This window comes from Thunnus albacares, chromosome 15 (genome assembly GCF_914725855.1).
Source record: "Thunnus albacares chromosome 15, fThuAlb1.1, whole genome shotgun sequence".
NCBI classification, from domain to species: Eukaryota; Metazoa; Chordata; class Actinopteri; order Scombriformes; family Scombridae; genus Thunnus; species Thunnus albacares.
This window is the reverse complement of record NC_058120.1, coordinates 8,102,169-8,117,113: the sequence shown is the minus strand read 5'-3', so window position 1 is coordinate 8,117,113 and position 14,945 is coordinate 8,102,169. Positions and strand designations below refer to the sequence as shown.

Here is a 14,945-nt window from a genome sequence, read left to right as displayed (position 1 = left end):
GCCCAATGTCAGTTTCACAGAGACAGTGAAACTACTTCAAAGTCCCTATATCAGAGGTCCAGATTCATCTTCAAAAGGGGATATAATGTGTTTAAAACAAGCTTTGCTTACAACTCTGTTCAGCAGCTGTCTGTCATACACTTGACAACAACCGCACTGATGCCATCACTGATGTTTATCTAGAAGGGGATTTACCAATCAGTGGGTTTTTTATGAACAGCAAAAAGACTGGAAATAGTTCAGACTCCAGCATGCAGAGAGCATGTTAACTAGGTAACAGGTTTTGGTTGTTTCACCAACTCATGCAGTTAATGTTAATTTTCCACAGCTGAGTTAATCTCTACAGCTGAGTAAATTTATATGACAGTTTTCATTAAATCCGGTGAGGTCAACAGTCATGGGCAAAAACTTTCACTGTTAATTTAAAGCTATGATGAGACTCACATGCACTCTAACAAATAGATTTTGATATAAAAAATAACTGATGGATTTGATTTGAATTTTTCAGCACTACTTTTTACTCTAGTTGATCGTGACCACAAGGACAAAACCCATCATTATATCAAGAAATGACCAGACACTAATCTGAGATAGTTTGCTGTTTACTGTGGGTTTATTATTGTGACACAACTGGGCAACAGGCCTGCCTCCGGAACAGAAACACAATACTTAAGCGGGAGGACTGGTGTTAGAACAACAGTACTGTATCAATAAACATCTGCCTGTCTCAAGTGTCCTTCAGCAAGACACTGAATCCCTGTCAGCTCCAGGAGTGCTGTTCTGCAGCTGACCCTGACCTCCTACTGAGAGGAGCAGTGGGTGGGGGTTTTCCTGTAGGGATCAATTTGGAATCAAGTATTACAACTATTACATTTCAGATATTGCATGTCCAGGAAGTTATCATAACTGGGACAATATGCCTGTAAAAGCTTTAAACTGTCACACACATCTGCACCTGTTTACAAAGAGAGCTGCATTCACAGTATGAAAGAAACATACAGAAACACACCACACCCAAGAGCATTATGTTGAACTGGAAGGGAGTAAAGCGCAGAAATGTCAATGTGTGGCAAATCAATAAGCTCTCATTGAACCTGAAAAGTAAGCATACTGTCTGAGTCATTCTCTTTCCCCTCCTTAGCCCTCTCTCCCCTCTGTTGTTTCCCTACATTTTTCACTCATCTTTTGCCTTTCTCCCTCTCTTCTATTCTGCCTGTCCCCTCCCTGTCCCTTTTCTCTGTGTTAGGGTAATGAAAAAGCAGAATCAATGGTGTTGCTGCTTTGTGCCAGCAGAGGCACTGAATGGAAATCAATCCGCTATCTAAAGACAAGAGAGCTGCAAAATAACACAGAGAAACGCAAATGACTTCAGCTCTTCATATTGGAAAAAAAGGAGGAAGGGGTTGCTGAAGGAAGAGGGGTGGATGAAAAGAAGAGAGGAGGAAAGGCAGACTTTGAGTGACGTGGCAGAGCGAGCAAGTATCAGGGTGGGTGGTGAAAGGCTGTCTAATCACTCATCCACCGTGCCCCCACAGGAAGCTGTTTGTTTTTGTGTCCATCATACTCTCCAATCTCATACTTTTCAACAAGTCTCTGGCTAAAAGTATAAATGCTGCCTTTTGTAGGATAAAAATCCTACAAATGCACAAAGGCTTTGGTGTGCATTTGCTGAAAGACAGGCAGAGTAACAGAAAAAGAGAGACAGAGAAGAAAAGAAGCTTTTCTTTGCAACAGTTTCTGCAGCGATCTTGAAGTGAAAGGCTATGATGTTATATTTTACAAGACAGACCGCTATAAATCCCATCGGTGCCATCTCTTGATGATGCATCCTCTGAATAGGGATAAGTGCTGATGAATTATGTAGAGAGATTAGGAATAATATGCAAGGCAGATAATACCAGATTCTTCTATGAATGATCAGTGTCTGTTATTGTATGTTAGTATAGACAGATAAATACTGTAAAAGATCAACATCACAAATTCATAGCTCATAGTAAAAAAAAAAAAGTCTGTCTTCAGAGATGAATTTCATAACAACCTAGGGCTTTGTCATGATTGTGACTCAGACGGTCAATCCTAATGCTCCCGCATCTCTTGATGATGATGTGTACTGATGAAGTATGTATGGGGATTAGCAATGATATGAAAGGAAGATAATACTGGACGATTTCCCTACAAATGCTTTCTGTGTTTGTTAATTCCCTCACCCCCATTTCACTGGAGTAAATATTTAGCTCAAATAACAATCATTCCCAGCGAGATCGATCTAATCTGCGTAATCCTGAGCAAACGGCAAAAGTCAAGAACAGCAAGCAGAGAGCTCTCCCTGTCAAGGCCGCCCTGGTGAGTCAGCAGGCTGGAATGTGCTCCCTTGTTCTGCCAGGTTTGATGGTAGATCATGAAGTTTCTCATGTCTCAGGTTTGTCTGCCATGTTCGCTCTCCATCCCTGTTTTATCTCCATGTCATTTTCATTTTACTATCTGTCTGTTCTGCAATGTTATTAACTGTGACAATGACATATGCTCTGAGAAAAACAATGATCATAGAGTCTTTCACATTACAATGATTTCTGCTTTTGACAACAACAAATTTAACTCATCCTGGTTAATTCACATTTTTGATTTTTAAATAGCTTCTTATATATTTTAATTGCCTTTTTTTGATATCTTGAGTGTTATTTCCTACATAGTACATATATGCTGCCTGCCCTTGTTTATCCGTAGCCTATATTTCATTCACACGATTGTAACATTGTAGTGCCCTCATCCTGTTTGCCTTATATTCTTAATTCCATCCACTTTTGTCTGTCTGTGTCTCTATTTCCACCATGATCATTAAAGTTGCATCTAATCTAATGTAATCTAACCTATACAGCTGAGACATGTAATTCTCTCCCTCCACATTGGCCGTGTCATTGTTCTGTTTCCATGGTGTGCTGTCTGTCATGCTGTCTGACTCTTCATGGTGACGCAGTGATTCTGTCAGTCTTACCTATACACCAGTGAGTCATCCTGGCTCCCATTGTACTGTATCTGGAACATGCGAATGCCCGGAATATTCCTCTGGAAGTTGAACTTGATTAGTGCCGTTGATGACGTGGCCTCGGCTGTCACCACCCTCTTATCCACCCCGCCCTTCACGTCGCCCGTCACGTTACTCCCATTGGCCCCGCCGCGGGTTGACGTGGAAATATCAGATGATCCTGGGTCAGGCTCCTGGATGTTGTTGGTGTTGTTGGAGATATGCGGGAGTTTTATAATAGCCAGGTCTACAGTTTGGTGGGCTTCACCGGCAGGGTTGGAGGAGATGCAGGTGAAGGAGCCAGTGTCTTTCACAGTACTGATGAGGATATCCAGAGTACCGTTGGTGTAGACCAATGTTCTGGAGGAGTTCGATACCAGTTTGCCCTCAGGAGAGATCCAGTGGATGGCTGGCTCTGGGTCACCTCTTGCCTTACACCTTTAAGGAGTGAAAACCAGTGGAGTGGAACATATTAGAAACAAGACAGAATGGGGTCGACTGTACAGTAAAAGCATATCAATGCTGGATGGTGGTTCTCCACTTTCCCTCTGGGACCAAAATGGGAGGGAAAAAGAGCCTGAACATTATCTACATTTTAGACAGAGTTCATTTATTTAAAGTTAGAATATTGGGTACCTACTGGGTTACATTACAGCCCGCAAATTACAGTGTAATCTTGCTGTACATACATATTGGATACCAAAGAACTACTTACAGCTACCCAGTGGAACAGAAAAGTAGGTATAAGAAATAAAGACAAGTTAAGGAGTAATGGGGCAACAATTTTGCACCGAAGACACTCAGACTAAGTATATTTTTTTCATCTATCAGGTGTCTATTAAATATTCACAGGGTACAGTTATAGTTTGGGGCTATGAAGCTTTGACTCATTTATAAGTATACATAATTTTCTGTAAATTTCTGTAAATAACAATAACCATCTGAGGCCATACAAGCTACAATCCCAATGATTTGACCTGTTAATTTAGTTCTGTCATGAAGTGGGGGATGCAAAAGCAGGGCAGAAAACAGGTTAATGGCTGATTTTTAAGCCTTTTGACAACTGAAACATGTATTGTGCAAAAAGGTACATGTCACATATTTTGAAAATTTTGCCTAACAAATATACTTCTGGATTTCTTACAATGATTTTTCATCTAATTGAACATATGACTAATTTGAAGTGGATGCAATAATAGAGACCTTTTATGTCATCAAAATTATAAGCAGTCAAACATATAGAGTGCAAATGGCAAGGTCAATGTGACCTTTCTCTATTCCTGTAAAGGGCTGTGAAAAATAATAGAATTAGAGGTGTGTGGTAATTCTTTGGTGGACTTGGCTGCAGGATCACACTTCACATTCTCAATACATTCTCATAAAGTGAGCTCCAAATCGCATGAAGAAGAAGATAGGGGGCTAGTGAAAGCAACATACAGCTGTACAGTTTAGAAGCATTACCTTATACATATTTATGAAATGGAAAATGAAAACTGGGTAAACAATTATCAGTTATTACCAGAAAATACAAAAAATCTATTATCAAACACCTATTCATGTGATATGGAAGCCCATAGGGGACTTTATTAAAATGATAATGTAAACTTGAAAATGAAAATGTAATTCCACAATAGTTATCTGAGTAAAAATTAAGATTAAAATGCAATAATCCAATTTGCATTTACATTTTCACATACTCATATGGGCGTTCTATGACCATATTAAAATGAAAATGGAAAAGCTGTTTGACATTTAATTTTCAAAGTTGTGCCCCGATGTACAGTGGACAATATTCAAATGTTACTTCAAATTTGAAAATTAAAATGCAATATATATATATATATATATATATATATATATATATATATATATATATGCAAGCAATGTTTAAGTAACAATTAGAATTAAAATGCAATTTTCTAACAATTTGAAAATGAAATTAACAATGGCATTTGACATTTCATTTTCAAAGGCTTAACCTGATTTACACCGGACAATATTTAAATGCAATAAACAAAACAGCACCCCCAATCTATTGTATTTATGCTGTTCTCATTTTGCAAATGCAAATTGGATTATTGCATTTTCATCTTAATTTTTAGTCAATTAACAACATACATATGTGGAAAATTATAATGCTATTGTGGAGTTATATTTTCATTTTCAAGTTTACATTATCATTTTAAATATGTGCCTCCATAATATACAGTACCACCACTCTTCCCCGGCATTATGTATTTTCATACATTAAAACATGTAACCCTTTGCTAATCTCTACTTATCCCTTATACATGGAGCCAAAGATGGGACACAATAAAGGAAAAAGAATAATAGCCCCTCATTGATTTCCTTTGCTCCTTCTTCCCGGTTTCATCGTATTTCCATACTTGAAAACATAACATCTATCATGATTGGAAGTGTGTGACCAATATATATGCAAATTAAGTAATCATCGTCTCTCAGACCTATTGTTGTCTTGATTTAGTTTTGTCCCCCTTAAAATTTTTAGTGTGACTTCCCTGTCTTGTGCTTCATTGAACAGTAGGGCATTTCATGTATTCCTGAGCAGCTTGTAAACATAATGCACAACTGCAGGAATTAAAAGAGAGTATGCCTATGTGTGTTTGTGTGTGAGGGGGAAATGGAGAAGACTGCAGAGTAGTTAAGGAATAATAAGGAAAGTGTAGAATAGAATAAAAACTTTTACTGATTGTGTGTTCCCTATTTTCATGTTTTTCAGAGAAGAACTGACACAGATACCTGAGTGCAACTCTCTGGCCTTCGAGGACCCTCATCTCATGGGAGTATCTGGTGATGAGCGGGGGTTCACAGAGGAACTCCTCCTCAGGAATGGACCAGAAGTAGCGGCCAGAGAGGTGCTGGGGTGAGGCGCATGTCTCCAGGTCGTCCTCTCTGTTCAGCCTTCGCAGCCAGAGTAACTCGCAGTTACAGTGGAGAGGGTTTCCACCGAATGACAGCGCAAAAGACGAGGAGGTCAAGACCCCTGATGTGGCCAGAACCTGACGGGGTGAAACCATAGTGTTTTTTAAAAACTTAATTAGTCTAGCAAATCCCAGTTCCACATATTCTCAATGAGCTGTGTAATTCAACCAGTTTCCACCTGAATAGCTGAGTATGTACTTTGTTGCCCTCTATACACAACAAATGCAAAATCATTCAGTATGAAATGCCTCATTGCTGTGTTTTAGGCATTTTTTTTTAGACTTGCAGTGGGGGGAAAAAACAAACTCTTGGAATACCTGTGCTCGCTGAAAAAGAGGGTCTGGTGGCAACTTTTGGAGTTTATTGGAGGTGACGTCCAGCCGGTTGAGCTTCTGTAGCAGGGAAAAGGTTCCCTCTGGAATAAAGTCCAACATGTTGTGGTCTAAACTCAATGTATGGAGGCTGGTCATTTTCTGTAGGAAGAGAAAAACAGAGAGCTTTGTTATCTTTTTGCTCCTTTTTCCTAAGAATTATAGTTCTTATAGTTCTTTTCTCTTCATTTGTTTTCTCTTTAAGTCTTTACAAAGGTGTAACACAGTTAGGTTAAGGGTGTAGGGATGTAGAGAAAGAGCAATTTTAATTTAATTTCTTAAGGCTTTCCAGGGTGCATCCTGGAAATTATCACATTATGACACATCATTATCACAATATGTCATTTTAGTCTCCCTGGGTAAAAGAAATGTACAGTTGAACTAAAAACAGCATAGTCAAAAACTGGAAGTTGTATAGTAACTACTTAGACATCTCTGTCCCAAATGTTTTTATAAGCTGATCCACAGAGACCCTGACATTTATAATACATAAAAAATGCTAGCTAACTGACAAAAAGCATTAGTAAAATTGTAACTGTGAGCAAATAAAAATGCTTAAATATTAAAAAATCGTCTTCAGTGACTGTATATGGTCTTAATGAAATGGTCTCTGTTCCGTCCAAAAGCCCCTAAGACCTCTTATTTTAATTTCAAAGACACTTTCATTGTGCTTCAGATGTTTTTAAGGGCCTCCAGCCAAACAGGTTTGAAAGGCTGCTGCAGTTTAAAGAGATCCTGACCTGGATGGCCTCCCATGGAATTGAGTCCAGGTTATTGTAACTGAGGTCCAATTCTTCCAGTGCCAGCAGGTCGTTGAATGCTCCCTGGTGGATCAGCACCAGCTGGTTGTTGTTCAGAATCAGGTGGTGGAGTTTCGACATCCCACTGAATGTATCATTGCCTATCCTCGTCAGCCGGTTACTGAGAGAAATTGAGGAAATAGAAATCTTTGTCCACATACAGTACTTTGTAGCCTTCCATGTGAAGTGAAAGGATTTTGTACTACAGCCTACTCATCTATCACAAACACATATCAGTATACAGTATGTATGTTACCTGTTGAGATGTAGAGCTCTGAGGTTCTCCAGATCGGTGAAGGCATGAGGTGTGATGTAGGAGATGGTGTTTCTGGATAACGTTAGGTCCACCAGTCGTGTCATGTTTGCAAAATCTTTTCTCTTCACACTGTAGACGGAGGTGTGCATAGTTAAAATAGATAGAGACAAAGATATATATACTCTTTTTCTAATCATCCTACCAAAAAACTCCAACAACACCAAATTTTTAGAAGTGAAGCTGTCAGAGTGAAGCTGCAGATTATTACTACAGAGCATTCCTTTCAAAGGTGTCGCTGCATGTTTGTCTTTTAAGTGTTCCAATGCATGGTAGACTTGAAAGAGACATTTTATGGGAAAACTTTCAATTTTTAGAAGCAGAATTCACGCTAAAACAGGATTCACATGTGGAATTCCTTTTATCCTGTGCAGCTCATTCAATATTCATGAGCGTGAACAACTCTCTCCAAAGGCTACAAACTAGAGAACTGAGGCTTTAAACTGCAATGCCATCAGGAGACAGCCTTGAGCTGCTCCACTGACTATGAACCGACTATGACTTTGGGGCCTTGAAGAATGTGCTTTTTTAACACCCAAATGAGTTTTATTTCATTCTAGTGCCAGCAGATAATGCACTCATATCCCCATAAAAAGCACCCTGGGTGTTGCTGCTCTATCCAAAAAATTAAGCGTCTTATTCATCGTCTTCACCGGAGAAGCTCCAGGCTTTGTTGCCTGATGACATCATAGATCAGTGTCTCTGCCTCCTCACAGATTAAGACCAAACTTTCCAAGGAGAAGTATTACTAGATCTCCAAGTCGCACCAGAGTATTAGATATTGGTTGTTAATAATTCAGTGTCAATGAAGTAGTAATATCATAAAACATAAATTATATATCATGATAACTTTTCATTTTCCACATACAATGGGAGTGGTTTAATGAGTCTTGTTGGAGATTTTCTGACTAATGGAGCTATGCAAAAGTTCAGTCAGGAAGACTATCTTTGCATACATAAGCCTGTAGTTATATTTCTCATACCATCATGCCTTTCACATCTCTCATGCATGCTCACTCATAATTTCCTTTGCTGTCATTATCTGGGGCTGTCAATTGAGCTATCAGCTATTACATCAGCTGGTAAAATCCATCCAATAGTACATCAACACACCTCCATTGTCACTATCATCTTGTGGCTGTCTTTTTAAATATGTTTTTCTTCCTCTCTGCTTTTAGTGCTTTCATGCTGCCATTATGTATGCCCCACTGCCTCCCCATCACCGCCCAGTCTTAACAGATTCATCACTTCATCACTTCATCAACCTCAACAGCCTTATCAGTCTCAGCGGAAGTCATCAGCCACCACCACCACCAGCGTCTGGACTCCATGGTGGGATTTATCTTGCTGCTGCTCAGGATTGATGTCCCTCGATTACAAAATCTCCCTGTGGAGTCTAAGTCCAAAGACTTTTGACAAGACTAATTATCAGTATCGTCTGTACAATAAACAATTATCTTTGCTTCATTTACTTGTCTCTCCTGATTGAACTTTAATTTGTCTGGTAAATTTGTAGCACAAATATTAAAGATGAGCTCTATTTTTTTAAGGTTATTCCCACAGCTGTCAAAGTGCAGCTTACTGTGTTAAGATTTTTTCAGATTTTCAGAGGACAGGATGATATCATCAATTTGGAGGATCTACAGCACCAGAAACGTATTTAAATAGAGGCTTATAAAATATCACTACTCCAGGTATAATTAGGACATGCTTTATGCCAGAACCATGCAAATCACCACATACCCTCTACATCTTGTCAACCTGTATAAAATTCCAGACCTCTAGGTCTAACCTTATGGGAGCTAGGGAGTTTTTTAGTTTTATGGTGTCACCAGTGTCCCCGAACCTCTCCAGTTGTCTCCGATTGGCCAAATTGTGCCAATTGCTTTTACTCATTACTGTGTTATTCTACTGCTTACAACTGGCTTAAGCGGGTTGCCGGCGACCCAGTGGATGTTAAGAGGTTAAGTGCCAGCAGTTTGAGCAGTAATAGATTAGCAGTTTTTTGGCTGTAGTAGCTACTGTAATAGCCTAATGGCAGCAGGCTAACAGCATTAACAGAAGCAGCTGTTGTAGTGGTAGCAGTAGAATTAGCAAAAGATTTACTTGTAACTTTATCATTAACAACAACACTGGTAGTTCCAACAGAAGTAACTGTCACACCAGTAACAAGAAGCAGGCCTATTGGAGGTAACAGAGTAGTAGTGGCATAGGGTGGTCAGACTAAAATTGCATTTAAAAGGCTTTTTCCAGTAATGCAATCGTGAGTTTCAAGGCTTATATCAGTAGGAAACTATCAGGTCCTAAATAAAACAAAATATAATTGTAAAAAAAACAGTAGACTCATGTATACTCTCAAAATCATGTAACACTAAATCTTTGAACAAATACCCCTGTGTCCCTTATCAGGATCTTACCTTGGCTAGTTGCTAGGTTAAAAACATATCAGATTGGTGGTTGTGTGATGTGTGACAGTTACCTTGTGACAAAGTTGTCAGCCAGCCGTAGCTCCACTGTATGCCTATCAATGTTTGGTGGTACAAACAGTAGACCTTTCTTGGCACAGAGGGTTGCCAGGTTGGGTGACAGGATCTGACATACGCAGCGCTTCGGGCAGATCTGTGCCCGCACTGCTATGGCAACTACCAGCATCACACACAGCAACAGTCTCTCCATGGTTACCACCCCACCTGGACTCGACACCTGAAAAAGGAGACGGAGAGAGACAAAGAGAGAGAGACATGGAGACGTTACTGACATTGGACTTTTTCTCTGACTATGAAATGCATATTAAAACTGGGCATATATGATATACTAGAAATAAATATTTGAAATAAAATACTAGAAAAAAGCAAGAAATTGAAAGGCATTTCTTCTCTCAAACAAATTATTGGTAATTATTATCCATTTATTGACATGGTTTTAATATTAGTGGGGTTTTTTGCTAAGTTTTGGAGTATAAATGCAAGGAAAAACCTGTGTGCTTCACACTGTGCACAATGACACTTTGCTCAACAGTGTTCAGTCTATTGAGTATAACTTTTTCATGGTATGCTGGACTAATAGACTACTTATCACCCACTGCACTTCCTTCTATATCAACTAAAGTGCATGTAGTGGAAGCTGAGTGTGTAGTGTATTTTGTAGGTAGGATGGTAAGTGCAGTATGTGCTGGACTTGCACTGTACAAGGGCTTGTTGCTATTGCACTGTGTTATGTATGCATTGTGAATTACTTTCAGTATTTGCGCGGATCAATGAATAACCTCTAAACATTTATTACAGTTGGCAACTGGAGTGAATCTGATTTTGATGAAGTTAAAAATTTTAATGACGAGATGGACCCAAAGGCTTCTGAGTTGAATCACCAACAACTTTTAGGCATTGCTAATCAAACCAGAGAAGATGTTTATTAGTCATTTATTGCCCAACAGTGTTGCTGTGCGTGCATGTGCATGCGTGCACACACATTTCCAGTCATCATTAGTAAGCAGTGGTGCTTGTAGTTAATTAGGAAAAGGTTTAGAGAAAGAGGGAGAGAAGGGCGAGGGAGAGAGAATGCTCATTAATGACAACCTTGATTGGGGTTTGAAGGACATGGGAGAATCAGGATTAAAGGGATCAACGTGCAAACATACACACACACACACTCTCACATATAGGCACTGGCATATATATGTACACATGATACACAAACCCAACACAGGTCTGGTGAGGGTGAAACAACAGTTCAGGTTTTGTCTCAATGAATCTTTTTCTCACTTATCATATTATTGGAAGAAAACCTGGTGAGCTGCAGGGTAATTTGCATGGAAATACAGTGACTAATTGTGTTAGTAAAAATAATATTTTCTTTTTAAAGTTTCTTCAAGAGTATTGGCATTAATAATCAAACCAATGAGTAATACACTTCAGGTACCACTTTCTAATGAGTCAGCATTTAGTAAGAGTGTATGAGTTGTAACGAATGGCTTTATTCATGTTAATAATTCATTTAATAATGCTTCTTTACAGTTATAATATATCAATAAGAACAATTTTAGCTTGCTAAGTAGTGACAAAGCAGGTTAATTTAATCAATATGTACATTATCTGTTATTCATATCATTAATTGTCTCAGTAGTGTAATCAAATAGTAACTGAATGGCTCTAAGAGAGCCCATTACATCCAGTTCCCATCAGAGAGCTGTAATTTCTCTCTCTAAGTCAAGATGTTGAGATATTACAATCAAAATGTTTTTTGCTCTATTTTGCCTCCATCTGTGGTGTGAATTAATCACTGTGGTGTTTCTGTGCTGCACTTCCCAGAGATAGCCTGTCAGTCAAACTGTGCAGCCAGAACTGTTGGCTGTCACAGCTCGCGCTAACCCTGCAGTACATTTATCTATTCCAAACTAGAAACATAAACCTGACCACCTGTTTGTCAGTGGACATTTACTTCAAGATAACGACAGTACCAGACATTAGGTGTGAAGAAATGCACATCACAGTAATTTGCAAAAAAAGAGTTATAAGTTATATTCAATTAAATCACAGCCACAGATTACTTATCATGCAGCAGCCCGTCTCTCAATACTCTCTGACTTTCCTGCTCTGTGGCACTCAGCTCCAAGCCCATGCGTCATATTTAGGATGTAAATCTATAAAAACGGCTCACAAATATATCATTTTGCCATAGTTTCACCACAAATATTATAAAAGTTATTTTGGAAAAGGTGGTTGCAAGTCACATCACTAAATGATGAACCACATAAAAAAACAACCTCAGATACAACCCTAATGGGCAATAAAGTGTGGCATGTTGGAGGAGTGAATGGTGCATTCGCTGGGGACTATTGTAAGCTGCAAGTTATACACATTTGGTGTGCAAATGTGTGTTTACTGCGGCAGGATGGTGTATGTGGGATTGGCTCAAATTGAAAAGTAAACTCACCCAACAACCTGGTCACTTTCCAGTGTTTTCAGGCAAGTAAGCAACATGAATATGACTCTCTGAGTTATGACCAAACATCAGACAGCTCTGTCAGTTCTGATATAATTTTTCACTTACATCCCTTGTACAATATGAGACTTCATGACATGATCCTTATATCGAGTCAATCTGAGATCATAACCCAAAGGATCCTCATGCATATGAAGCCGATGCTTCATCTTATGTAGGAACTTGAGAACTGTTTTTCTCTCACTAGAGCCTGTACTGATGAGAAGTCCTGCCTCTAATAAACAGGTTAAGCTGGGTGTGGAGGTCCTCACTCCAAATGAGGCTTTCGCCGCAGCCATGTATGGGGTCTCAATGGAGTTTTAGAAACACTTTAAGCCAATCCTCACATCCACACAAAACAGCAGAAGAGAGGGCAGCTTCAAACACTTTCTTTTTCATGCTAAATGGGGCATCGTAATTTGTCTTTTTAAGTGTTTTATTTTTTCCTCTACATGCAGGTTCATGATAACTGGATCTATCACAATGCCTGACTGTAAAAGAACCAAGGTTGATTTAGTGTCGACCCCAATCAGAGCCAATTATCACCATAAACTTAGTTTTGTTCTCATTTACAACCATGCCATATTAACTCCAATAAGCTTCAAGGTATTCAACTTTTTCAATGAATTTTTCACTTGATGTTGCCAAAATGACAATGTCATTCATTAGCATTAAAACATGAAGCCATTCTAGGTAATATATTCTTTATCCTTGTTTAAAGGGGACATATCATACACATTTCCAGGTCTATATTTATGTTCTGGGGCTCTACTGGAATATCTTTGCATGATTTACAGTTTTAAAAAAAACTTATACTGGTCTGAGACAGGCCATTTTAGGTCCAGTTCTTATGAAAAATATAGAATATTTGCAGCCTTTCCTTTAATGTGTGGCTCTGAAACTGTACACCAGCAAACCTGATCTGGGCAAATACAGCAGCTGTCGTGGTTTAATGTTGTGATGGGAGTCAAATGACTGGGCTTTGCAGCATGGGACAGTACTTTGACTGCTAGAAGGACGATCAGAGAATAGTGTTTGGAAATCTATTTAGTATCTGCTTCAGTAATTTGACACTTTTCCTGATAGTGTCTGTGTGATAAACCCCTGCTGCAGGTTAATGCAAATGCTGCATATTCATATTGTATGAAATCACTAGTCTGACTAAGAAGCCATTCACCTTTATCTGTCTAGTTGTGTGGTCCACTTTCTATATATCTCTTTAATTTCTCAGTGTAATTACTGAGCTGAAATCTGCCGCGAATTTGGAGGTCATAGAATCCCTGTTTTTCTCTCTCTCTCTATTTGAGTGTAGGAAAAGAAGAGCAGAAAGACAGAGCGGCAGCTAAATAGAGCACCGGATGACTCATATGCACTTGCGCTACACAGAGAGAAAAGGAGAGGGAGCTCATGACCCTTGTGACACGAAAGCAGATATCAGCTCATTAATTACACTGAGAAATGGCTGTAATGAGAGTGAATGAGTGAGAGAGACAGAGAAATGCAAAGGAAACGGGGGAGAATTATCAGAGAGGGAGAGAAAAAAAGAGAGATCAGAGAGCGAGCTAATTAAAATGAGTGCTGAGGTGTGAAAGGAAAACGGGGAGAGGGACGAATTTCATTTAGCAAGAGGAGACGAGGTGGGATAGCTGATGCTGCCGTCATGCTGTCACGGTTACACATGACACACAAACCATATACAACATTCACTATATGGGAGAGGATGTATAGGCTATATGTCATAGAAAAAAAAAATACATCAGCATGAAGCTCAATTTCAGTCCTCACCACAAACACATCACACACACTCAACTTACTGACTCAGTATAGCTTAAGGGTGACATGTAGGACCACTAGGATCAAATGGAATGGTGAATTAACCAAAGGGATTATGGGTAAGGGAGACAAATTAAGCTCTGTTTGTAGTTGTGTGTAAAATACGATTCTGTTTCACATATGTGTGCAGGCTGCTTTATCTACTTCTTTGAAACCCTTCCACAGTGACACCCCAGTTCCCTGAAGGTCCTCCGTAGAGCCAGTTTCCCCCCTGGCTTGCTCACTGATGAACAACTGGCTTCCCGGACAGCTCAAATGGATTCTCCACACACTCCATATACTGAAACTGATCTTAGGCTGTATTCAAATCTCACAGGGATAACCAGCGGAACGACTTGGCAGTTAAAAGCGACGGCTTGGAAGTATTCACACATTCAAACTCTTTTGAAGCTGCCAAGAAAAGCATGATTGAAGATTTCTGTAGACTTTTGTTGCTCCTGATCAGCTTTTTTACACTTAATGCACATCCAATTAGCGAGTGATGCATTTGAGGTCATGTGTTTTGCAGCAAACCATACACTGAAGTATTAAGAGCAAATAAAAAAGCCAGCAAGTTCCAACCCTCATTTTCCGTGTATTAATTGAATCTGAAAGCTGAGGTAAGGGGTTTCTCTGCCTATCTAAATCTAATGGGAGCTGTTATTATGTCATTAGCTTAGCTGCTGGTGTATAAAACAAAAACG

At 39.2% G+C, this 14,945-nt stretch overlaps 1 protein-coding gene across 5 annotated transcripts in view; it reads right to left on the bottom strand.

Moving 5' to 3' along the window:
- Positions 1-14,945, bottom strand: part of lrfn5a (leucine rich repeat and fibronectin type III domain containing 5a) — a 126,116-nt gene that overhangs the window by 14,896 nt on the left and 96,275 nt on the right. For 4 of the 5 annotated variants that reach the window (XM_044375850.1, XM_044375852.1, XM_044375851.1 and 1 more), the window contains 6 exons: positions 9,929-10,152; positions 7,393-7,521; positions 7,077-7,257; positions 6,283-6,438; positions 5,783-6,042; positions 2,993-3,460 (listed from right to left, as the gene is read on the bottom strand). In XM_044375850.1, the coding sequence (XP_044231785.1) occupies positions 2,993-3,460; positions 5,783-6,042; positions 6,283-6,438; positions 7,077-7,257; positions 7,393-7,521; positions 9,929-10,125 (1,391 nt within the window). In that variant the 5' untranslated portion in view covers positions 10,126-10,152. Of the gene's footprint in view, positions 1-522; positions 832-2,992; positions 3,461-5,782; positions 6,043-6,282; positions 6,439-7,076; positions 7,258-7,392; positions 7,522-9,928; positions 10,153-14,945 lie in introns of those variants that run through there. The other variant, XM_044375854.1, reaches the window with a different exon arrangement.